Genomic DNA, 27113 nt, shown 5'->3' on the forward strand with positions numbered 1-27113 from the left:
AATTAAACATGTGTGAAGTCCATATTAAAAATAATATTTAAAAAATGTAAAATATGCATTATACGAACAGATATATAGTAGTTGTGTGGCTGTGCTATATACAGTTGAAGTCAGAAGTTTACATACACCTTAGCCAAAATCACTTACTCAGTTTTTCACAATTCCTGACATTTAATCCTAGTAAAAATTCCCTGTCTTAGGTCAGTTAGGATCATCACTTTATTTTAAGAATGTGAAATGTCTGAATAATATTAGAGAGAATTATTTATTTCAGCTTTTATTTCTTTCATCATATTCCCAGTGGGTCAGAAGTTTACATACACTCAATTAGTATTTGGTAGCATTGCCTTTCAATTGTTTAACTTGGGTCAAACGTTTCAGGTAGCCTTCCACAAGCTTCCCACAATAAGTTGAGTGAATTTTGGTTTGTAGTCAGGTTTGTAGGCCTCCTTGCTCACACACGCCTTTTCAGTTCTGCCCACACATTTTCTTTAGGATTGAGATCTGGGCTTTGTGATGGACACTCCAATACCTTGACTTTGTTGTTCTTAAGGCATTTTGCCACAACTTTGGAAGTATGCTTGGGGTCATTGTCCATTTGGAAGACCCATTTGCGATTAAGCTTTAACTTTCTGGCTGATGTCTTGAGATGTTGCTTCAGTATATCCACATTTTTTTCCTGTCTCATGATGCCATCTATTCTGTGAAGTGCACCAGTCCCTCCTGCAGCAAAGCATCCCCACAACATGATGATGCCACCCCTGTGCTTCACGGTTGGGATGGTGTTCTTCGGCTTGCAATCCTCCCCCTTTTTCCTCTAAACATAACGATGGTCATTATGACCAAAAGTTATATTTTTGTTTCATCAGACCAGTGGACATTTCTCCAAAAAGTACGATCTTTGTCTCCATGTAGATATAGATACTTTTGTACCGGTTTCCTCCAGCATCTTCACATGGTCATTTGCTGTTGTTCTGGGATTGATTTGCACTTTTCGCACCAAAGTACATTCATCTCCTTCCTGAGTGGTATGATGGCTGCGTGGTCCCATGGTGTTTATACTTGCGTACTATTGTTTGTACAGATGAACGTGGTACCTTAACCCAACTAGGGTAGGGGGCAGCATTTGACATTTTGGATGAAAAGCGTGTTCAAAGTAAACTGCCTGCTACTCAGGTCCAGAAGCTAGGATATGCATATAATTTGTAGATTTGGATAGAAAACACTCTAATGTTTCCTAAACTGTTAAAATAATGTCTGTGAGTATAACATAACCGATACGGCAGGCGAAAACCTGAGGAAAATCCATCCAAGAAGCACCTTTATTTTGAAATGCCTTTTTTTCCATTGAAAGCCTATACACCATACAAAGACTTATGACGCAGTTAACAATCTCTATGCCTTCTACAACATGTGGCCAGTCTTATGGCATTGTTTCAGGCTTTAACTCTGAAAAATGATGGAGAAACAGCACATTCAAGTGGTGGACAGTGGAAATTTCCAGACATGAAGCCAGCGCACGACGGTGAGTGCACCTTTCTTGTTTTTCCTTATCTATTGACAAAGCTTTTGTCCGGTTGAGATATTATCTATTATTTATGACAAAAATAACTTGAGGTTTTAGTATAAACATCCTTTGACATGTTTCTACAAACCTTTAGGGTACTTTTTCAATTTTTCGTCTGTCTTTTGTGACCGCGCTTTGTTCCAATGGAATATTGAACAAAACGCACCAACAACACTGAGGTTTTTGGACATAAAGAGGGACATTATCGAACAAAACAAACATTTATTGTGTAAAATGGAGTCTTCGGCGTGTAACCATATGAAGATCATCAAAAGTAAGTGATACATTTTATCGCCATTTCTGACTTTTGTTACTCCGCTTCTTGGCTGCTTGGCTGTTTGTAATGATTTGTCTGAAAGGGGCTGTTCTCAGATAATCACATGGTTAGCTTTCGCCGTAAAGCCTTTTTGAAATCTGACACAGCGGTTGGATTAACAATAAATGTATCTTTAAGCCCATGTATAACACTTGTATGTTTCATGAATTTTTATAATGAGTATTTCTGTTTTTGAATTTGGCGGCAGCAATTTCACTGGATGTTGTGGGACAGTACCGTCCACAGACCCTAGAGAAGTTAAAGGCACAGTCAACTTAGTGTATGTAAACTTCTGACCCACTGTAATTGTGATACAATGAATTATAAGTGAAATAATCTGTCTGTAAACAATTGTTGGAAAAATGACTTAAGTCATGCACAAAGTAGATGTCCTAACAGACTTGCCAAAACTATAGTTTGTTTACAAGAAATGTGTGGAGTGGTTGAAAAATGAGTTTTAATGACTCTAACCTAAGTGTATGTAAACTTCCGACTTCAACTGTATATCTAAAATCTATGAATGAAAAATCTGAGAACAGTAAAAATAAACATAACAACATAAAGGTTTCATTTCTGATGAAAAGACACAAATGTAAAATAAATTGTGGAGGAATGAAATCCCTCAATTATGGGCAAATGCGGCGTGAAGGTGGACAGGTAAGCTACCGTATTTAGCTGACTTTGCTTTATTTAGAGTTGATTATCAAGAAAATCTGTCACCAAAATGGAATGGTATGACACACCTGAATACAAGACTAAGGGCTAGATTCAATCAGATTTGCGCTAGCTAACACGCGCTAGCCGGAACTGCATTATAGCTGTCAAAACAACATCTCGGCATTACACCTAAAGTGGAGATTGCCATTGGCTAGTCACATTAGTAGAAATACCGTGCAGCCTTGTCTACAAGTTTGAACACTGGAATGTGAGATGTACAGTGGCTTGCGAAAGTATTCACCCCCATTTTTCTTATTTTGTTGCCTTTTGGGGGGTTTTGTATCATTTAATTTACACAACATGCCTACCACTTTGAAGATGCTAAATATTTTTATTATGAAACAAACAAGAAATAAGACAAAAAAACTGAAAACTTGAGCGTGCATAACTACAAAACTATGCACCCCCCAAAGTCAATACTTTGTAGCGCCACCTTTTGCAGCAATTACAGCTGCAAGTCTCTTGGGGTATGTCTCTATAAGCTTGGCACATCTAGCCACTGGGATTTTTGCCCATTCTTCAAGGCTAAACTGCTCCAGCTCCTTCAAGTTGGATGGGTTCCGCTGGTGTACAGCAATCTTTAAGTCAAAACCACAGATTCTCAATTGGATTGAGGGCTTTGACTAGGCCATTCCAAGACATTTAAATGCTCCCCTTAAACCACTGGAGTGTTGCTTTAGCAGTATGTCACTGTCCTGCTGGAAGGTGAACCTCCGTCCCAGTCTCAAATCTCTGAAAAGACTGAAACAGGTTTCCTTCAAGAATTTCCTTGTATTTAGCCCCATCCATCATTCCTTTAATTCTGACCAGTTTCCCAGTCCCTGCCGATGAAAAACATCCCAACAGCATAATGCTGCCACCACCATGCTTCACTGTGGGGAGGGGGATCTCGGGGTGATGAGAGGTGTTGGGTTTGCGCCAGACATAGCGTTTTCCTTGATGGCCAAAAAGCTACATTTTAGTCTCATCTGACCAGAGTACCTCCTTCCATATGTTTGGGGAGTCTCCCACAAACTTTTAGCGAATACCAAACGTGTTGCTTATTTTTTTCTTTAAGCAATGGCTTTTTTTCTGGCCACTCTTCCGTAAAGCCCAGCTCTGTGGAGTGTACAGCTTAAAGTGGTCCTATGGACAGATACTTCAATCTCCGCTGTGGAGCCTTGCAGCTCCTTCAGGGTTATCTTTGGCCTATTTTTTGCCTCTGATTAATGCACTCCTTGCATGGGCTGTGAGGTTTGGTGGGCAGACCTCTCTTGGCAGGTTTGTGGTGGTGCCATATTCTTCTTTTTTAATAATGGATTTTTTATAACACAACCCTGATCTGTACTTCTCCACAACTTTGTCCCTGACCTGCTTGGAGACCTCCTTGGTCTTCATGGTGCCGCTTGCTTAGTGGTGCCCCTTGCTTAGTAGTGTTGCAGACTCTGTGGCCTTTCGGAACCGGTGTATATATACGGAGATCATGTGACAGTTCATGTGACACTTAAGATTGCACACAGGTGGACTTTAACTAATTATGTGACTTCTGAAGGTAATTGGTTGCACCAGATCTTATTTAGGGGCTTCATAGCAAAGGGGTAAACACACATACTTTACCGTTTTTTTATTTTGAAACAAGTAATTTTTAAAATTTCACTTCACCTATTTTGTGTATGTCCGTTACATGAAATCCAAATAAAAACAGGTTGTAATGAAACAAAATAGGAGAAATGAATACTTGTCACGTTCTGACCTTAGTTCTTTTGTTATGTCTTTGTTTTAGTATGGTCAGGGTGTGAGTTGGGTGGGTAGTCTATGTTCGTTTTTCTATATTGTGGTTTTGTGTTTGGCCTGGTATGGTTCTCAATCAGAGGCAGGTGTCGTTCGTTGTCTCTGATTAAGAATCATACTTAGGTAGCCTTTTCCCACCTGTGTGGTGTGGGTGATTGTTTTCTGTTTGGTGTCTTCACCAGACAGGACTGTTTCGTTTTGTGTCATTCTCTTTGTTATTTTTGTTTTAGTGTTCTGAGTTTAATAAATATCATCATGAACACATACAACGCTGCGCATTGGTCCTCCGATCCTTCATCCTCCTCAGATGAGGACGACAAACGTTACAGAATCACCCACCAACCAAGGACCAAGCAGCATGGTAGCAGGCAGCAGCAGAAATCTCTGGACTCATGGACATGGTAGGAGATTCTGGACAGAGAAGAACCCTGGGCACAGGCTGGGGAATATCGCCTCCCCAAGGCAGAGCTGGAGGCAGCGGTGGTATGAGGAGGCAGCACGGCTGGGACGAGAGGCAGCCCCAAAAATGTATTGGGGGGGGGGGGGGGGATTGGCAGGTAGGAGACCTGAGCCAACTCCCTGTGCTTACCGTGGAGAGAGGTGGACCGGGCAGTCACCGTGTTATGCCGTGAGGCGCACGGTGTCCCCGGTGCGCAGGCATAGCCCGGTGCGTTACATTGCAGCACCTCGTATCGGCCGGGCTAGAGTGGGCATCGAGCCAGGTGCCATGAAGCCGGCTCAGCGCATCTGGTCTCCAGTGCGTCTCCTCGGGCCGGGGTACATGGCACCAGCCCTACGCACGGTGTCCCCGGTTCGCCAGCACAGCCCAGTGCGGTCTGTTCCACCTCACCGCACTGGCCTGGCTAGGGGGAGTATCCAGCCAGGTAAGGTTGTGCAGGCTCAGTGCTCGAGATCTCCAGTGCGCCTCCACGGTCCGGTCTATCCGGTGCCTCCTCCATGCACCAGGCCTCCGGTGGCAGCCCCATGCACCAGGCTGTCTCTCTGTCTCCTTCCTCCCGGTGCTCCCGTCTGTCCGGCGCTGCCAGAGTCTCCCTCCTGTCCAGCGCTGCCAGAGTCTCCCGTCTGTCCTGAGCTGCCAGAGTCGCCCGTCTGTCCTGAGCTGCCAGAGTCGCCCGTCTGTCCTGAGCTGCCCGTCTGTCCTCAGCTGCCAGAGTCGCCCGTCTGTCCTGAGCTGCCAGAGTCGCCCGTCTGTCCTGAGCTGCCCGTCTGTCCTGAGCTGCCAGAGTCGCCCGTCTGTCCTGAGCTGCCAGAGTCGCCCGTCTGTCCTGAGCTGCCAGAGTCGCCCGTCTGTCCTCAGCTGCCAGAGTCGCCCGTCTGTCCTGAGTCGCCCGTCTGTCCTGAGCTGCCAGAGTCGCCCGTCTGTCCTGAGCTGCCAGAGTCTCCCTCCTGTCCAGCGCTGCCAGAGTCTCCCGTCTGTCCTGCGCTGCCAGAGTCGCCCGTCTGTCCTGAGCTGCCAGAGTCGCCCGTCTGTCCTGAGCTGCCAGAGTCGCCCGTCTGTCCTGAGCTGCCAGAGTCGCCCGTCTGTCCTGAGCTGCCAGAGTCGCCCGTCTGTCCTCAGCTGCCAGAGTCGCCCGTCTGTCCTGAGCTGCCAGAGTCGCCCGTCTGTCCTGAGCTGCCAGAGTCGACCGTCTGTCCTGAGCTGCCAGAGTCGCCCGTCTGTCCTGAGCTGCCCGTCTGTCCTGAGCTGCCAGAGTCGCCCGTCTGTCCTGAGCTGCCAGAGTCGCCCGTCTGTCCTGAGCTGCCAGAGTCGCCCGTCTGTCCTGAGCTGCCAGAGTCGCCCGTCTGTCCTGAGCTGCCAGAGTCGCCCGTCTGTCCTGAGCTGCCAGAGTCGCCCGTCTGTCCTGAGCTGCCAGAGTCGCCCGTCTGTCCTCAGCTGCCAGAGTCGCCCGTCTGTCCTGAGCTGCCAGAGTCGCGCGTCTGTCCTGAGCTGCCAGAGTCGCCCGTCTGTCCTGAGCTGCCCGTCTGTCCTGAGCTGCCAGAGTCGCCCGTCTGTCCTGAGCTGCCAGAGTCGCCCGTCTGTCCTGAGCTGCCAGAGTCGCCCGTCTGTCCTGAGCTGCCAGAGTCGCCCGCCAGTCAGGAGCTGTCAGAGTCGCCCTTCACGCCGGCGCTGCCGGAGTCTCCCGCCCATCCGGCGCTGCCGGAATCTCCCGTCCATTCGGGGCCCGCTGCTAGGGTCCCCAGTCCGAGGTCGGCAGCGAGGGGCACCGCTCTAAAGGCGCCACTGAGGGGGGGAAAGAAGCGGGCAAAGACTATGGTGGGGTCCACGTCCCACGCCAGAGCCGCCACCGCAGACAGACGCCCACCCAGACCCTCCCCTATAAGTTCAGGTTTTGCGGCCGGAGTCAGCACCTTTGGGGGGGGGGGGGGGGTACTGTCAAGTTCTGACCTTAGTTATTTTGTTATGTCTTTGTTTTATGGTCAGGGCGTGAGTTGGGTGGGTAGTCTATGTTGGTTTTTCTATGTTGTGGTTTTGTGTTTGGCCTGGTAAGGTTCTCAATCAGAGGCAGGTGTCGTTTGTTGTCTCTGATTGACAATCATACTTAGGTAGCCTTTTCCCACCTGTGTGGTGTGGGTGATTGTTTTCTGTTTTGTGTCTTCACCAGTTTCGTTTCGTGTCATTCTCTTTATTATTTTTGTTTTAGTGTTCTGCGCATTGGTCCTCCGATCCTTCATCCTCCTCAGACGAGGACGACGAACGTTACAATACTTTTGCAAGGCACTGTAATCTACAACTCAATAGGGGCTGATAGATATCAAAATGGTTTTGTTTAATGATTTTATATTTGATTGTCATTATTTCTATATACAGTGAGGGAATAAAGTATTTGATCCCCTGCTGATTTTGTACATTTGCCCACTGACAAAGAAATTATCAGTCTATAACTTTAATGGTCGGTTTATTTGAACAGTGAGAGACAGAATAACAACAAAAAAATCCAGAAAAACGCATGTCAAAAATGCTATAAATTGATTTGCATTTTAATGAGGGGAATAAGTATTTGACCCCCTCTCAATCAGAAAGATTTCTGGCTCCCAGGTGTCTTTTATACAGCTGAAATTAGGAGCACACTCTTAAAGGGAGTTTGTTACCTGTATAAAAGACTCCTGTCCACAGAAGCAATCAATCAATAAGATTCCAAACTCTCCACCATGGCCAAGACCAAACAGCTCTCGAAGAATGTCAGGGACAAGATTGTAGACCTACACAAGGCTGGAATGGGCTACAAAACCATCGTCAATCAGGTTGGTGAGAAGGTGACAACAGTTGGTGCGATTATTCACAAATGGAAGAAACACAAAATAACTTTCACCCTCCCTCGGCCTGGGGCTCCATGCAAGATCTCACCTCGTGGAGTTGCAATGATCATAAGAACGGTGAGGAATCAGCCCAGAACTACACGGGAGGATCTTGTCAATGATCTCAAGGCAGCTGGGACCATAGACACCAAGAAAACAATTGGTAACACACTACGCCGTGAAGGACTGAAATCCTGCAGCGCCCGCAAGGTCCCCCTGCTCAAGAAAGGACATATACATGCCCGTCTGAAGTTTGCCAATGAACATCTGAATGATTCAGAGGACAACTGGGTGAAAGTGCTGTGGTCAGATGAGGCCAAAATGGAGCTCTTCGGCATCAACTCAACTCGCCGTGTTTTGAGGTGGAGGAATGCTGCCTATGACCCCAAGAACACCATCCCCACCATCAAACATGGAGGTGGAAACATTATGCTTTATAGGTGTTTTTCTGCTAAGGGGACAGGACAACTTCACCGCATCAAAGGGACGATGGACGGAGCCATGTACCGTCAAATCTTGGGTGATAACCTCCTTCCCTCAGCTAGGGCATTGAAAATGGGTCGTGGATGTGTATTCCAGGATGACAATGACCCAAAACACACGGGAAAGGCAACAAAGGAGTGGCTCAAGAAGAAGCACATTAAGGTCCTGGAGTGGCCTAGCCAGTCTCCAGACCTTAATCCCAGAGAAAATCTGTGGAGGGAGCTGAAGATTCGAGTTGCCTAACGTCAGCCTCGAAACCTTAATGACTTGGAGAAGATCTACAAAGAGGAGTGGGACAGAATTCCTCCTGAGATGTGTGCAAACCTGGTGGCCAACTTCAAGAAACATCTGACCTCTGTGATTGCCAACAAGGGTTTTGCCACCGAGTAATAAGTCATGTTTTGCAGAGGGGTCAAATACTTATTTCCCTCATTAAAATGCAAATAAATTTATAACATTTTTGACATGCGTTTTTCTGGATTTTTTTGTTGTCATTCTGTCTCTCACTGTTTAAATAAATCTACCATTAAAATTATAGACTGGTAATTTCTTTGTCAGTGGGCAAACGTACAAAATCAGCAGGGGATCAAATACTTTTTTCCCTCACTGTACCTTACACTTTCTTGTTCTGAACTTCTAATTTGAGTGGGATCGGTGTGGCTTAGTGGAAATGGCCACAAGTGCAGCCACTCACCAATTTCACAGCTCCAACGCAGTTACACCTCTGACATATCGCCCAAATTAAAACAATCATCTGCTATGTAGGTTATCACGGGTTAACGCTGAACTGATTGAATCTACAGTAAGCCTTTGTAGGTTCCAAGTCTTTCAAAATTGTTTTTACATTAGGCCTATGTCAAAGTAGGCTAAATAATAACGGTATGGAGAATTCATGTTTTATCAGAATATGCTTATGTGTAAAGATTGTGGCTTATATTGCTTGATCCATTATGATTTATATCTTCTGAAACCCGCTCATGAGTTGGTTTAGGTTTTTAAAAAGCTGATGCTACATAAGTGACATCTGACAAAGAGTGCAATTGAAATCAAGGGGAGATGCACATCCAAATCTGATTTGAACGTTAGCAAACTATGGCAGTTCTATCTATGCTGTTTTTGTACCACTCAAGTTTTGAAGATCAGCCATGTAAACCTTTAGAAAACATGAGGTCATGTCCAAGCATTTCCCCAAAATCCAATATATGAAGACTGAAATGTAGACTAAACAAAACGCTGATAATATAATCAGTCGTGGACCAGAGAGAAATCTACTCCTTACCAGCGATCCTCTGCTTCCAGATTCTCCTCTCTGACCTAGTTTGCCTCTCTGACCCTAAACAGACAATGAAATAGAGCGAAAGAGAGAGTGAGAGAGAAAAACAGAAAAAAACACTAAATTCACATAGAAATGGCAAAAGGCCCTGTCAAAATGGCATGAGAATGGCTAATGCTCATGTATGAGTTGTGTATAGTTAGGCGTCAGGGTCATAAGTGGATAAATGTGCACTATCTGCACAGTTCAGTAACATGTTCACAGACACACCCAAACACCAAGACTATGCAATGTTTAGGTGGTTCAACAAATATGGTGATAATGTTTAACATCCTTACTTGATCTCCTTTGGATCCTTTGGGCCCGCATTGTGCATGAGGTCCTGGATGTCCCTAGGACATCAGATCAGTGAACATCAGATAAAGGATAGGCAGACTTGATGAACAGCAACAAGTATACCATTATTAAGAGGACCAATGAATATAGCATATTTAATAAATATATATAAATATTAGGATGAGCAACTTCGGAATGGCATTAACTAAAATACAGTAGAATACAGTATATACATATGAAATGAGTAAAGCAGTATGTTTAAAGTGACTAGTGTTCCATTATTCATGTGACCAGTGATTCCATGTCTATGTACATATGGCAGCACTCTCTAAGGTGCAGGTTTGAGGAACCGGGTGGTAGCCAGCTGGCTAGTGATGGCTATTTAAGTCTGATGATCTTGAGATAGAAGCTGTTTTTCTGTCTCTCGGTCCCAGCTTTGATGCACCTGTACTGATCTCGCCTTCTGTTTTGGATGATAGCAGGATGAACAGGTCATGGCTTGGGTGGTTGATGTCCTTGATGATCTTTTTGGCCTTCCTTTGACATCGGGTGCTGTAAGTGTCCTGGAGGGCAGGCACCCTCTGAAGGACCACCCTCTGAAGAGCCCTGTGGTTGAGGGCGTACCAGGCTGTGATATAGCCCGACAGAATGCTTTCAATTGTGCATCTGTAAAAGACGGTCTTAGGGGCCAAGCCAAGTTTCTTCGGCCTCCTGTGTTTGAAGAGGTGCTGTTGCGCGTTCTTCACAACACTGTCTGTAAGGGTGGACCATTTCAGATTTTCTATTTTCACCTTCTCCACTGCGGTCCCATTGATGTGGATAGGGGGGTGCTCCCCCTGCTGTCTCCTGAAGTCCACGATCAGCTCATTAGTTTTGTTGACATTGAGGGAGAGGTTGTTTTCCTGGCACAACTCCGCCAAGCCTCTTACCTCCTACCTGTAAGCTGCGTCGTCAATGTTGGTAATCAGGCCTACTACTGTTGTGCTGTCTGTAACCTTGATGACGGAGTTGGAGACGTGCATGGCCACACAGTTATGGGTGAACAGGGCGTACAAGAGGGGGCTGAGCATGCAGCCTTGGGGGGCCCCCGTGTAGAGGATCAGCGAAGTGGAGGTGTTGATTACTACCTTCACCACCTGAGGGCGGCCCATCAGGAGGTCCAGAACCCAATTGCACAGGGCGGGGTTAAGACACAGGGCCCCAAGATTGATGATTAGTATGGAGGGTACTATGGTGTTGAATGCTGAGCTATAGTCAATGAACAGCATTCTTACATATGTATTCCTCTTGTCCAGATGGAAGAGGGCAGTGTGCAGTGCGATGGCGATTGCATCGTCTGTGGATCTATTGGGGTAGTATGCAAGTTGAAGTGGCTCTAGGGTGTCAGGTAAGACGGAGGTGATATGGTCCTTGACTAGTCTCTCAAAGCACTTCATGATGACAGAAGTGAGTGCTACGGGGCGGTAGTCGTTTAGCTCAGTTACCTTTGCTTTTTTTTGGGTACAGGAACAATGGTGGACATCTTGAAGCAAGTGAGGACAGCAGAATGGGATAGGGAGAGATTGAATATGTCCATAAACACTCAAGCCAGCTGGTGTGAGCATTCTCTGAGGATGCGGCTAGGAATGCCGTCTGGGCCGGCAGCCTTGCGAGGGCTAACGCGTTTAAATGTCTTACTCACGTCGGCAACAGAGAATGAGAGCCCACAGTCCTTGGGAGCGGGCCGCATCGGTGGCACTATGTTATCCTCAAAGCGGGCGAAGGTGTTTAGCTTGTCTGGGAGTAAGATGTCGGTGTCCGCGACGTGGCTGATATTTACGTGATTGTCTGTAGCCCCTGCCACATACGTCTCGTGTCTGAGCTGTTGAATTGCGACTCCACTTTGTCTCTGTACTGACGTTTTGCCTGTTTGTTTGCCTGACGGAGGGAATAACTACAATGTTTGTATTCAACCATTTTCCCAGTCACTTTGATTGGTTAAATACGGTGGTTCATGCTTTCAGTTTTGTGCGAATGCTGCCATCTATCCATGTTTTATGGTTTGGGTAGGTTTTAATAGTCACAGTAGGAACAACCTCACTTATACACTTCCTGATGTACTCAGTCACTGAGTACAAGTGTATTGGGGAAGAGTCTGGTAGCAGCGGTTAAGCATGAATGTATACAGTTGAATTCGGAAGTTTACATACACCTTAGCCAAATTTAATTAAACTCAGTTTAGAGAATGATTTACTTCAGCTTTTATTTCTTTCATCACATTCCTAGTGGGTCAGAAGTTTACATACACCCAATTAGTATTTGGTAGCATTGCCTTTAAATTGTTTAACTTGGATAAAATTCTCAGGTAGCCTTCCACAAGCTTCCCACAATAAGTTGGGTGAGTTTTGGCTAGGTCCTCCAGACAGAGCTGGTGTAACAGAGTCAGGTTTGTAAGCCTCCTTGCTCGCACACACTTTTACAGTTTTGCCCACAAATTTTCTATGGGATTGAGGTCAAGGCTTTGTGATGGTCACTCCAATACCTTAACTTTGTTGTCCTTCAGCCATTTTGCCACAACTTTGGAAGTATGCTTGGGGTCATTGTCCTTTTGGAAGACCCATGTCAATTTAGAAGACCCAAGACTGATGTCTTGAGATGTTGCTTCAATATATCTACATTATTTTACTTCCTCATGATGCCATCTATTTTGTGAAGTGCACCAGACCCTCCTGCAGCAAAGCATCCCCACAACATGATGCTGCCACTCCCGTGCTTCATGGTTGGGATGGTGTTCTTCGGCTTGCATGCCACCACCTTTTTCCTTCAAACATAACGATGGTCATTATGGCAAAACAGTTCTATTTTTGTTTCATCAGACCAGAGGACATTTCTCGAAAAAGTACAATCTTGTCGCCATGTGCAGTTGCAAACCGTAGTCTGGCTTTTTTTATGGCGGTTTTGGAGCAGTGGCTTCTTCCTTGCTGAGCGGCCTTCCAGGTTATGTCGATATAGGACTCGCTTTACTGTGGATATAGATACCTTTGTACCTGTTTCCTCCAGCATCTTCACAAGGTCCTATGTTGTTTTTCTGGGATTGATTTGCACTTTTCACAGCAAAGTCAATTAATCTCCAGGAAACAGAACGCATCTCCTTCCTGAGAGGTATGATGGCTGGTGGTCCCATGGTGTTTATTCTTGCATGCAATTGTTTGTACAGGTGAACATGGTGCCTTCAGGGGTTTGGAAATTTCTCCCAAGGATGAACCAGACTTGTTGAGGTCTACAACTTTTTTTCTGAGGTCTTGGCTGATTTCATTAGATTTTCCTATGATGTCAAGCAAAGAGGCACTGCGTTTGAAGGTAGGCCTTGAAATACATCCACAGGTACACCTCCAATTGACTCAAATTATATCATTTAGCCTATCATAAGCTTCTAAAGCCATGACATCATTTTCTGGAATTTTCCAAGCTGTATAAAAGGCACAGTCAACTTAGTGTATGTGAACTTCTGACCCACTGGAATTGAGATACAGTGAAATAAGTGAAATAATCTGTCAGTAAACAATTATTGGAAAAATTACTTTTGTCCTAACCGACTTGCCAAAACTATAGTTTGTTAACAAGAAGTTTGTGGAGTGGTCGAAAAACGGGTTTTAATGACTCCAACCTAAGTGTTTGTAAACTTCGGACTTCAACTGTATGTGTGTATGCCTGTGTGAGTTTGGCCTACGGTGCGGAGAATCAGAGCAGGTGGTCAGTCCAGTTCAAGTGTTCAGCAGTTGGATGTCTTGGAAATAGAAATTGTCTCTGAACCTGTTGGTATCAGACCTCATGCTCCGACTCCGTCTGCCTGATGGTAAAGGAGAGAACAGCTTGTTGATGGGGTGTTTGGGGTCCTTGATGATGCTGCCTGCCTTCCTCAGGACCTGTTTCAAGTATATGCATTGGATGGGTGGGAGCACGGTCCCAGTGATGTTCACCACCCGCTGGAGGACCTTGCAGTCATGAGCGGAGCAATTCCCGTACCAGACCACGATGCAACCATTCAGGACGCTCTCGATGGTGTAGTGGTAGTATTTGGAGAGGACCTGGGGCGGCATGACACATTTCTTCAGCCACCTTATGAAGTAGAGACGCTGTTGTGCCCTCTTGACAAGAGTGGTGGTGATGTTGGTCTCCTTAAAGCAGGTGGGGACTACAGCCTGGGAAATGGACAGGTTGAGAGATGTCAGAGAAGACTTCACTCTGGGGACGTGGCCAGGGATGCCATCTGGGCCGGCGGTTTTGTAAGTATTCACTCTTTTGAGAGTTTTCCTCACATAAGCCTCGTAGAGCGAAAGCACCCAGTCATCCGGAGCAGCGAGACTCTTCCTGGATGGCTCTATATTGTCTGCCTTGAAGCGATCATAGAATGTGTTAAGCTTGTCTGGGAGGGAAGCGTCAGTGGGCACTGCACAGCTGGATTTGCCTTTAGTCTGTAATAGTCTGTAGTCAGTTGTCGAACATCAATTCAATTCAAGTTTGAATCTCTATAGTCTTTTTGCGTCCCCAATGGATTATGCGTCGTGCCCCACCAAGTCATCAGGGTTCGTTCTGCTGCAGTACGAGCTCTCAGCATTGTACGGTTTTCTCCTTCATTCAGGGTTTTTGTTTGGGGTACGTCCGGATTGTTCTTGTGGGTCATCATCAACACATTTCCTAATGAAGCCTGTGACTGACGATGTACAGTATATTTGTCAATGTTGATTAATGAGTCCTGGGTTGATGAATCTATTCATATATTCCGATCAATATTCTCAAAGCAATCGCGCAGCATAGAGTCTGCCTCGTAAATCCAGCGCCTCACTATTCTCTGTGTTGGTGGCTCTATGGTGTGTTGGTCCAAGCACAATATTCTCAAAGCAATCGCGCAGCATAGAGTCTGCCTCGTAAATCCAGCGCCTCACTATTCTCTGTGTTGGTGGCTCTATGGTGTGTTGGTCCAAGCACATTTGGGCTCGGGGGTAGGTTGATTATTTTATTTTGTACAAATGAGAAATATGTTTGTTGTGTGTCACAATGTAAAAATCTATAAAACAGTTTGTTTTTAAGAATACAGGTTTTTGTGGTGTATTCATGCTGTATATTCTATACTCCTTGTTGCACAATGCATTTCTATACAGTACAGTTATGACGGATTTGGCTCATTAATGCCAATGATTTGCAGGCATGCTTGGGTGCACAATCCCATGTTCGCAATGTAAAATGTAAATACATATTGATGTGTAAATCATAGCTTCAACAGATCCACACTCACAGGTTGTCCAGGGGCTCCAGGTTTGCCTCTCCCTCCGTCCACACCTTGTTGCCCCTTAGGAACAGTAAAACATTGTCAGCTACAATAAAACATATGCAACAGGACAGTAATACAAAAATACATGCATGAGGAGAGTACTGTATAGTTGGTATGCCTGTAATGTGGTGCAACCGGTTGCACTATAGTATTACTTCACCATGCTGTTCAAAAACTTGCTGGGAGAACACCGAGCCTCTAGCAGCCCCCAACCAGTAAGGAACATGACAAGCAAAGGCAGAACAAACTAGCCGAGTGCTAAATAGCTCAGACAGATACAATTATTTGCTATCATCAACTTTAATGCCATGTTTAGTAAATAAAACTGGGATAGACATTCAGATTCACTTCATTTTAACACAGCATAAAATCACAAGATAAATACTGTAGATAAAAACAAAGGAGGAATAGGCTTTGGGGGTGACCATTGAAATATACCTGCTGGAGTGTGTGCTACGGGTGGGTGCTACTATGGTGGCCAGTGAGCTAAGGTGGGGCTTTACCTAGCAAAGACTTATAGATGACCTGGAGCCAGTGGGTTTGGCGATGAATATGAAGCAAGGGCCAGCCAACGAGAGCATACAGGTCACAGTGGTGGGTAATATATGGGGCGTTGGTGACAAAACGGATGGCACTATGATAGACTGCATCCAATTTGCTGAGTAGAGTGTTGGAGGCTATTTTATAAATGACATCGCCGAAGTCGACGATCGGTAGGATAGTCAGTTTTACGAGGGTATATTTGGTAGCATGAGTGAAGGATGCTTTGTTGTGAAATAGGATGCCGATTCTATATTTAATTTTGGATTGGAGATGGTTAATGTGAGTCTGGAAGGAGAGTTACAGTCTACCCAGACACCTAGGTATTTGTAATTGTCCACATATTCTAAGTCAGAACCGTCCAGAGTGGTGATGCTGGATGGGCGGGCAGGTGCGGGCAGCGATCGGTTGAAGAGCATGCATTTAGTTTTACTTGCATTTAAGAGTAGTTGGAGGTCACGGAAGGAGAGTTGTATGGCATTGAAGCTCGTCTGGAGGTTAGTTAACAGTGTCCAAAGAAGTGCCAGAAGTATACAGAATGGTGTCATCTGCGTAGAGGTGGATCAGAGAATCACCAGCAGCAAGAGCGACATCATTGATGTATACAGAGAAAAGAGTCGGCCCGAGAAAAGAACCCTGTGTTATCACCATAGAGACAGCCAGAGGTCCGGACAACAGGCCCTCCGATTTGACACACTGAACTCTGTCTGAAAAGTAGTTGATAAACCATGCGAGGCAGTAATTTGAGAAACCAAGGCTGTTGAGTCTGCCGATAAGAATGTGGTGATTGACATAGTCGAAAGCCTTGGCCAGGTCGATGAATACGGCTGCACAGTACTGTCTTTTATCGATGGCGGTTATGATATCGTTTAGAATCTTGAGCGTGGCTGAGGTACACCCATGACCAGCTCGGAAACCAGATTGCATAGTGGAGAAGGTACGGTGGGATTCGAAATTGTCTCTGATCTGTTTGTTAACTTGGCTTTCGAAGACCTTAGAAAGGCAGGGTAGGATAGATATAGGTCTGTAACCGTTTGTGTCAGAGTGTCTCCCCCTTTGAAGAGGGGGATGACCGCGGCAGCTTTCCAATCTTTTTTGGAGCTCAGACGATACTTAAGAGATTGAACAGGCTAGTAATAGGGGTTGCAACAATTGCGGTGGATCATTTTAGAAAGAGAGGGTCCAGATTGTCTAGCCCAGCTGATTTGTAAGGGTCCAGATTTTGAAGCTCTTTCAGAACATCAGCTATCTGGATTTGGGTGAAGGAGAAATGGGGGAGGTTTGGGTAAGTTGCTGTGGGGGGTGCAGGGCTGTTGACCGGGGTAGGAGTAGACAGGTGGAAAGCATGGCCAGCTGTAGAAAAATGCTTACTGAAATTCTCAATTATCTTGGATTTATCGGTGGTGACAGTGTTTTCTAGCCTCAGTGCAGTGGGCAGCTGGGAGGAGGTGCTCTTATTCTCCATGGACTTTACATTGTCCCAGAACTTTTTGGAGTTTGTGCTACAGGATGCAAATGTCTGTTAAGAAAGCAAAGGCTAGCTTTTTCAAACTGCCTGTGTATATTGTAAACTTTGGTCTACAGCCAGTCTCAAAAAATGTTTTCGAAAATCTAATCAAACACTTCATGTGAGCTCATGTTGCGCAACATTTCAGTAGTCTATGCAATTGCGGGAGATAACAGATAAAAAGAGGAGGGTCCCATCAGCTTTCTATAGGCTAGGCCTACTGTATTTATTTCTCAACTTTCCAAATATTAAGCACATTGCTTATATTTACAAACAGGAGTATAGCCAACCTGGCTGGCATGAAAATAAACCATGGGGAAAAGCGTCCTCCATTCGCTATTTAAGTGCATAGTATTTTTTCCCGCTGCCCCTGTTTCGATACAGGTGCATGATAATCATCCATTCTAAATCATAACAAATGTCACACACATATTATTTAGTATATATGTATCTTGATTTAACTAGGCAAGTCAGTTAAGGACACATTCTTATTTTCAATGACGGCCTAGGAAAAGTGGGTTAACTTCCTTGTTCAGGGGCAAAACAACTCTTTTTTTTTACCATGACAGCTCGGGGATTTGATCTTGCAACCTTTCGGTTACAAATCCAACACTCTTACCACTAGGCTACCTGCCACCCAATTTAGTATATGTAGAGACAAGATCAAATCAAGTATAGTCTGATGGGTGACAATATTAGCCTTTAACTTGTGAATTATATATATTATAATTTGAGAATAAGAAACAATGGCTTTTTTTGCCACTCGAATCATAGTTGCGCACCTGTAGCCTAGCCCATAGGCCTATATGTTTGTATCACAACTAAAATAGACAAATAAACCAGAAGTTTTCATGATTTTACATATAAATGGCTATATAATTATGTTTATGATAGAGAACAATTTGTATATGCAAATGGTTGTGCACCTACCAGGGCCAAGATATTCTGTTGCATTCCACAGGGTTCAATCCAAAGACATTGCTACTTTGTCTTCTACCGTAATTCCCATTCTTTTTGCTAATGATTTTATCACTCTAGAATTTTGATTCGCTAATCAATGAAGCAAACTCAGGCATGGCCAAGTTTTCTGAATGGTTCCAGATAAATTAATTATCTTTAAATGTTAAAAAAAATCTATCTTCATTGTATTCACTGGTAAGAATAAGAAACAGCAAACAATAGAATAGAAAAATCTCAATTTGGGGGAATAAAATGGACCAGGTTTCATCAACTCGATTCCTAGGTGTTTCAATTGATAAAAAGTTATAAATCATATTCACTTTGTTTGCAGCAAAGTATCATCAGAACTATTAGTGGTTTGGTTCATCAGGCTTGCTTCCTAATACTACACTACAGATTAATTTACCCATATCTCATTTACTGCAATATTGTCTAGGACAGTACATATACTGTATGCTTCCTACCTACACAAATTATTCTTCACACCAAATACATTTACAAGACTAGCCACCCCCTTTAACTACTTGGCTCCATCGGTCCCTCTGTTTTAAGAAACTGAATATATTGTATATCTACAACATTTAATATACCAAAATTATGCACCTTCATGTACAAATACCCCCCAAACAGCCTAGCTAAACCCTTCAATGGATTCTTCCAGGTTAATTCCCAAACCCATGCATACAACACAAGACACTGCGATAACCTGCATCCTCCCACTGCCGCACCTCACAGTCCATTCTCTATCAGATACAGGTTCCATACTCTGGAATTCCTGCATAGACTAGGGGTTAACCAAACTACCCAGTATTGTCTCCTGACACCTCCTGTCTCAGCCTCCAGTATTTATGCTGCAGTAGTTTGTGTCGGGGGGCTAGGGTCAGTTTGTTATATCTGGAGTACTTCTCCTGTCCTATCCGGTGTCCTGTGTGAATTTAAGTATGCTCTCTCTAATTCTCTCTCTCAGAGGACCTGAGCCCTAGGACCATGCCTCAGGACTACCTGACATGATGACTCCTTGCTGTCCCCAGTCCACCTGGCCGTGCTGCTGCTTCAGTTTCAACTGTTCTGCCTGTGATTATTATTATTTGACCATGCTGGTCATTTATGAACATTTGAACATCTTGGCCATGTTCTGTTACAATCTCCACCCGGCACAGCCAGAAGAGGACTGGCCACCCCTCATAGCCTGGTTCCTCTCTAGGTTTCTTCCTAGGTATTGGCCTTTCTAGGGAGTTTTTCCTAGCCACCGTGCTTCTATACCTGCATTGCTTACTGTTTGGGGTTTTAGGCTGGGTTTCTGTACAGCACTTTGAGATATCAGCTGATGTACGAAGGGCTATATAAATACATTTGATTTAGTCTCCTCCATGCAGTTTTTTTTATCTGTAGTGTCATGTATTTCACTTGTTTTCTTTGGTGCAAATAAATAAAACCTAAAAACCCAAATAAGCTAGTTAATGTTGCTAATAATAAAGCTTGCTTAAAGCTTGAATCCTTCATTGGTGAAACTAACACCTACGTTGGGGATATTACAACAAGACATGCTACTGCAAACAAGACAGTTTTTTTGTAATTATAAAAAAACAGATTTGTTGTCATGTTTAGGTTGAAAAGGTGAATGGTCAGTGGTGAATGAACAACTCGGCAACTTGGATAACAAAATGTTCTCAGAGTTTCACACTTGTAATTATGACTTGGAGTTTCGTTCAAGTGAAACTTCAGAGTCAAAACTCTGAACTTCAGATAATTCTGACAGCTTGTAAAGGCCCCATATGACATCAGTTGCAAAGAGCATATAAAACACATCAAGTGTGCACATGTTGTGTAGAAATGCACAAATTGAATTTGCAAGTGTGTCATTGGGAACAGAAAATCATTGCAGCATCCAATAAATTAGTCTGAGAGTGAAGATATTTCCCCCTGAAGAAATAAAGATTCAGAAGTTGTTGCAAATATACCCGGATGTCTCTTCTCACACACACATTGGAATTTTACTCTTCAAAATCCATCTCACTCTAGCCGAGTGGATCTCTTGCTATAATATTTTACAGGTAGGTGTCAGTTTCAAAATTCTACCCAATGAGAGAGTTTATTCCAGGCTACTGAAATGCAATTGGTCAGGAATTTCTGTACCAATCAGCTGGTTGACTGGTTTGTTTAAATGCAGATTCATAACACTTACTAGGTATCCTGGATCCCCTAACTCCCCTCTCTCTCCTCTGTCTCCTGGAGGACCCTGATCAAAAACAGAAGAATACGTTGATATTGAAGACCCTCAGAACCGTATTGGGATTAGTAAATGAAAGATGAGAGAATATAATAGTGAGTAACTCACTCTGTCGCCTGGAGGACCAGTAGGACCCTCAACCTTCCCATCATCCCCCTGCTCGCCCTAATATAAAGAAACAATGTTAGTGGAGCCATTCAATGGAAGACAATTTACCGCTCACAGATTGCTCACTGAAAGTGTACTGTTTCTTCAAAGATTGTTGGTTAGTGTCCTGAATGATCCTATTGTAACTGTGTACACATGTCAGATGTGTGTACACATGTCAAAAACTCAAAAACATAACACATCAGTGCATGAAGCAGATAAGGTTCTCTCTCTCACTCTGCAAAATAAAAGCTTTGCAGTGTTTACGCCATGCTTAAATGACTAGCTTTAGCCAGGGTTGATTTGTTGTTTGTTAGGCAATACATTTAAAGCAGACTTGGGGAATATAAAGGATAACTGCAGAGTTGTGTTAAAGGATCTTTGTTTCATGGTTCAAATGGGAAACATTGAGTTCAAATGTAGATCCAGACAGCTGGTTGATGTTAATACACACTATTACATAACAGACTGAGATAGAGACATGTTGATAGAGAAATAGGGTAGCATTATGTTCAAACAAGACCACAAGTGTCCATTTTTATTTTGCCTGTCAGGCACAGTTGAATCTAACCCACTGTAATATATTAGATGCACTACAGTGGGTGCAGAAGAATCACATCAGTGAGGCAGCAAGCGCGATTTGCTAAACACATTTTTTTTTTTTTTTTACAAACGTCTGATAGACCATCCCGTCAGAAAGTAGTCATACCCCTTGACTTATTCCACATTTTGTTGTGTTACAGTCTCAATTTAAAATGGATTACATAGATTACCCCATAATGACAAAGTGAAAACATGTTTTCAGAAATGTTTGCAAATGTGTTGAAGATGAAATACAGAAATATCTTATTTAAGTATTTACACCCTTGAGTCAATATGTTAGAATCACCTTTGGCAGCGATTATTATTATTAAAACAATTCTTCAAGCTCAAGTTGAACTGTAACTAGGCCACTCATTCAATGTCATCTTGGTAAGCAACTACAGTGTAGATTTGGCCTTGTGTTTTAGGTTATTCTCCTGCTGAAAGGTGAATTTGTCTCCCAGTGTCGGTTGGAAATCAGAATGAACACGGTTTTTATCCTAAAAGCAGACCGAACACGATTTATCCTAAAAGCATACCCATAACATGATGCAGCCAACACCATGCTTGAAAATATGAAGAGTGGTATTCAGTGATGTGTTGTGTTGGATTTGCTCCAAGCTTTTTGTATTCAGGACATTAAGGTAATTTCTTTGCCACATTTTTTTGCAGGTTAACTTTAGTGTTGTAGATCCATCCTCAGTTTTCTCCTATCACAGCCAATAAACACTGAAACTGTTTTAAAGTCACCATTAGCCTCATGGTGAAATCCCTGAGCAGTTTCCTTCCTCTACAGCAACTGAATTTGGAAGGACGCCTGTACCTTTGTAGTGACTGGGTGTATTGATACACCATCCAAAAGAGAAATAACTTCACAATGCTCAAAGAGATATTGAATGTATGCTTTCTTTTTTAAAATCTAACTCTAGGTGCAATTCATTGTGAGGCATTGGAAAACCTCCCTGGTCTTTGTGGTTGAATCTGTGTTTGAAATTCATTGCTCAAATTAGGGACCTTACAGATAATTGTATAGTGTTAAGTACAGAGGTAAGATAGTCATTCAAAAATCATGTTAGTTATGTTACTATTATTGCACACAGAGTGAGTCCATGCAACTTATTAAGCAACTTACTCTTGAACTTATTTAGGCTTGCCATAACAAAGGGGGTTCAATACTTATTTTTAATTCATTAGTAAACATTTCTAAAAACATAATTCCACTTTGATATTGTGGGGGTATTGTGTGTTGGCCTGTGACACAATGTGTAGGCCAGTATTCGATTTTAAAGTCAGGCTGTAACACAACAAAAAGTGGAAAATGTTAAGGGGTGTGAATATTGTCTGATGGCCTGTAATATACTTCTGATGTAGCACCCCCAACATTAAGTTGACAGAGCAACATTAGCCTTACGTGATGCTTGCAGTGTAGTTTGAGCTAGACATACAGTAGTTAGGCATTGTAAACATAGATGCTAGTTTCTGAGTGTTGGGAATGGTGTACCTTTTCACCATTTGGTCCTTGATGCCCAATAGGGCCTTGGGGTCCCTGATGACCCTATATAGACAGACAGGGATGGAGGAAAGGCTTTTTTATTCTATTTTTATTTCCAGGTTGAGAACAAGCAGTGTGACACAGACAACAACACAGAGTTACACATGGAATAACATAGAATAAACAATAAACAAGCCAATAACACAATAAACAAGTCAATGACACAAAATAAAGTATATATACAGTGTGCGCAAACAGCATGAGGAGGTAGGCAATAAATAGGCCATAGTAGCAAGGAATTACAATTTGTCAGATTAACACTGGAGTGATAAATGAGCAGATGATGATGCAAGTAGAGAAAATGTGTGCAAAAGAGCAGAAATGTAAATAAAAACAGTATGGGGATGAGGTAGGTAGATTGGATGGGCTATTTACAGATGAACTATGTACAGCTGCAGCGATCGGTTAGCTGCTCAGATAGCTGATATTTAAAGTTGGTGAGGGAAATATAAGTCTCCAGCTTCAGCGATTTTTGCAATTAGTTCCAGTCACAAGCAGCTGGAAACTGGAAGGAAAGGCGGCCAAATGAGGTGTTGGCTTTGGGGATGATCCGTGAGATGTACCTGCTGGAACGTGTGCTACGGGTGGGTGTTGTTATCGTGACCAGTGAGCTGAGATAAGGTGGAGTTTTACCTAGCATAGCCTCATAGAGGAGCCAGTGGGTCTGGCGACGAATATGTAGCGAGGGCCAACCGACTAGAGCATACAGGTCGCAGTGGTGGGTGATATAAGGTGATTTGGTAACAAAACGGATGGCACTGTGATAGACTGCATCCAGTTTGCTAAGTAGAGTATTGGAAGCTATTTTGTAGATGACATCGCCGAAGTCGAGGATCGGTAGGATAGTCAGTTTTACTAGGGTAAGTTTGGTGGCGTGAGTGAAGGAGGCTTTGTTGCGAAATAGAAAGACAATTCTAGATTTGATTTTGGATTGGAGATGTGTAACATGAGTCTGGAAGGAGAGTTTACAGTCTAGCCAGACACCTAGGTATTTATAGTTGTCCACATATTCTAGGTCAGAACCGTCCAGGGTGGTGATGCTAGTCGGGCGGGCGGGTGTAAGGCAGTGAACTGTTGAAAAGCATGCATTTGGTTTTACTAGCATTTAAGAGCAGTTGGAGTCCATGGAAGGGTTAATTCTGTGATATACCGATTTAATCAGTGATATACTTTTAAAGGCAATTTCACTGATGTTTGCGGAGATCACTTTCACTGACATAACCTTTATAATTAAATATTTCCCTGATGGCATCCACTTTGAAGCAAAACGTGTTTTATTGTTTCTTAACTTGTTTCCTTGTCACACATCATAGGTTTGTTCACTAAAATTGCCAATTTTCTAGTTCAGGGGTCTCCAACTCCTGTCTGGAGAGCTACTGGGTATGTAGGCTTTTATTCCAGCATCACACCTGATGCTGAACAAATATACTGAACAAATATACTGAACAAATATACTGAACAAATATACTGAACAAATATACTGAACAAATATACTGAACAAATATACTGAACAAATATACTGAACAAATATACTGAACAAATATACTGAACAAAAATATAAACGTAACATGTAAAGGAAATAAATGATCCCAGAAATGTTGTGCACAAATGTGTTTACATCCCTCCTTTGCCAAGATAATTCAGCCACCTGACCGGTGTGGCATATCAAGATGCTCACCAGCATGATCAGTACACATGTGCATCTTGTGCTAGGGACAATAAAAGGCCATTCTAAAATGTGGAGTTTTGTCACACAACACATTGCCACAGATGTCCAAAATTTTGAGGGAGCGTGCAATTGCCAGATAATTGAATGTTAATTTTCCTACCATAAGACGCCTCTAACGTAGTTGTAAAAAATTTGGCAGTATGTCTAACATGCCTCACAACCCCAGAGCAAGTGTATGGCATTGTGTGGGTGAGCGGTTTGCTGATGTCAACGTGGTGAGCAGAGTGTCCCAGTGGTGGGGTTATGGTATGGGCAGACATAAGTTATGGACAATGAACACAATTGCAGTTTATTGGTAGCAATTTGAATGCACAGAGATACCATTGTCGTGCCATTATTCCGCCGCCATCACCACGTTTCAGCATGATAATACACGACCCAATGTTTCAAGGAACTATACACAATTCCTGGAAGCTGAAAATGTCCCAGATCTTTCATGGCCTGCATAGTCACCAGACATGTCACCCATTGAGCATCTATGGGATGCTCTGGATCGATGTATACGACAGCGTGTTCCAGTTCCCGACAATATACAGCAACTTCACACAGCCATTTAAGAAGTGGGACAACATTCCACACGCCACAATCAACTGCCTGATCAACTCTAAGTGAAGGAGATGTGTCACGCTGCATAAGGTAAAAAGTGGCCAGACCAGATACTGATTGGTTTTCTGATCCACGCCCCTACCTTACAGATGCATATCTGTATTCCCAGTCATGTGAAATCCATAAATTAGGGCCTAATGAATTTATTTCAATTGACTGATTTCCTTATATGAACTGTAACCCAGTAAAATCTATGGAATTGTTGCAAAATGTTAGCACGCGGAAAAGCATAGTGCATAAGGGCAATATCAAAACACTTTAATATAGGGGAGGCCCATGCAAGCAGATAAGGACATTTGTCTAGGATGGAATTCTATAGTAAAACCTCCAAAAGGGTGAATGTAAACCAGGGAAAAAACACACAACCCTCCACAAAGCAAAGAAAAATTGTTAGACCACTCTCCCCTAAATTTCAAACTGTCCCTAAGTAGTGTGATCAAAAGCATTAGGAGTGAAGTGCGTTGCGGGAACAGTTTTACTCAGTACATTACTGTAACCCAGTTATAACAAACTAGCACGGTGTGACTAAAGCTGGAGAGATTTGGAGCTCAAGGAACAGGTCAAAATCGGTATTTTGTTTTATATTTTAAAAAATGTCTGTGTTTTATTAAATTACAAGCATTTCATAAGTGTCAAAGGCTTTTATTGACAATGGGGAGTTTCCTGGCCATGGACCCAAAATACCTATGTTTTGTTCTCCGAGCCACTTAGTTATCACTTTTTCCTTATGGCAAGGTGCTCCATCATGCTGGAAAGGGCATTGTTCGTCACCAAACGGTTCCTGGATGGTTGGAGAAGTTGTGTTGGTACCATTCTTTATTCATGGCTGTGTTCTTAGGCAAAATTGTGAGTGAGCCCACTCCCTTGGCTGAGCAGCAACTTCACACATGAATGGTCTCAGAATGCTTTACTGTTGGCATGACACAGGACTGATGGTAGTGCTCACCTTGTCTTCTCCGGACAAGCTTTTTTCCAGATGCCCCAAACAATCGGAAAGGGGATTCATCAGAGAAAATTACTTTACCCCAGTCCTCAGCAGTCCAATCCCTGTACCTCTTGCAGAATATCAGTCTGTCCCTGATGTTTTTCCTGGAGAGAAGTGGCTTCTTTGCTGCCCTTCTTGACACCAGGCCATCCTCCAAAAGTCTTCGCCTCACTGTGCGTGCAGATGCACTCACACCTGCCTGCTGCCATTCCTGAGCAAGCTCTGTACTGGTGGTGCCCCGATCCCGCAGCTGAATAAACTTTAGGAGACGGTCCTGGCGCTTGCTTGACTTTCTTGGGCACCCTGAAGCCTTGTTCACAACAATTGAACCGCTCTCCTTGAAGTTCTTGATGATCCGATAAATGGTTGATTTATGTGCAATCTTACTGGCAGCAAAATCCTTGCCTATGAAGCCCTTTTTTTGCAAAGCAATGAAGACGGAACGTGTTTCCTTGCAGGTAACCATGATTGACAGAGGAAGAACAATGATTCCAAGCACCACCCTCCTTTTGAAGCTTCCAGTCTGTTATTCGAACTCAATCAGCATGACTGAGTGATCTCCAGCCTTGTCCTCATCTACACTCACACCTGTGTTAACGAGAGAATCACTGACATGATGTCAGCTGGTCCTTTTGTGGCAGGGGTGAAATGCAGCGGAAATGTTTTTTTTTGCGGATTCAGTTAATTTGCATGGCAAAGAGGGACTTTGCAATTAATTGCAATTCATCTGATCACTCTTCAAAACATTCTGGAGTATATGCAAATTGCCATCATACAAACTGAGGCAGCAGACTTTTTGAAAATTCATATTTGTGTCATTCTCAAAACTTTTGGCTACGACTGTATATGAAGGTCTCCCTCGTAAAAGAGACACTGGTCTCAATGGTGAGTCCCTGATTAAATAAAGGTAAATAAATATGTAGACTTACCTCGTAACCTGCTAGACCCATTTCCCCCTGTTTACCCATTCTGCCTGGGGGACCCTGTGAGAGGAAGGGTTTGGTCACACTGTAACTAAAACGGCAAATAACCACATTACCCATCTAAAGTGACAGCCTTCAGAGGTCAATGAAGGTCAAACCTAAATACGGATTTTGCTCTGACTGCTTGACTTCTTACTGGGTTTTACCTTCTAGTTCTAACATCAGGACCCATATGCATAAAGCATCACAGAGCAGGAGTGC

The 27113-nt window shown here is 43.5% G+C and overlaps 1 protein-coding gene across 2 annotated transcripts in view; it reads right to left on the bottom strand.

Annotated features, from left to right (window-relative positions):
• col27a1a (collagen, type XXVII, alpha 1a) overlaps positions 1-27113 on the bottom strand; it is a 230409-nt gene that overhangs the window by 32494 nt on the left and 170802 nt on the right. For both annotated transcript variants that reach the window (XM_031803202.1, XM_031803203.1), the window contains exons 40-46: positions 26859-26912; positions 22559-22612; positions 20437-20493; positions 20284-20337; positions 15056-15109; positions 9783-9836; positions 9451-9504 (exon numbers count right to left, since the gene is read on the bottom strand). In XM_031803202.1, the coding sequence (XP_031659062.1) occupies positions 9451-9504; positions 9783-9836; positions 15056-15109; positions 20284-20337; positions 20437-20493; positions 22559-22612; positions 26859-26912 (381 nt within the window). The remainder of the gene's footprint in view (positions 1-9450; positions 9505-9782; positions 9837-15055; positions 15110-20283; positions 20338-20436; positions 20494-22558; positions 22613-26858; positions 26913-27113) is intronic.

The sequence above is a fragment of the Oncorhynchus kisutch genome, linkage group LG23 (assembly GCF_002021735.2).
Source record: "Oncorhynchus kisutch isolate 150728-3 linkage group LG23, Okis_V2, whole genome shotgun sequence".
Taxonomy (NCBI): Eukaryota; Metazoa; Chordata; class Actinopteri; order Salmoniformes; family Salmonidae; genus Oncorhynchus; species Oncorhynchus kisutch.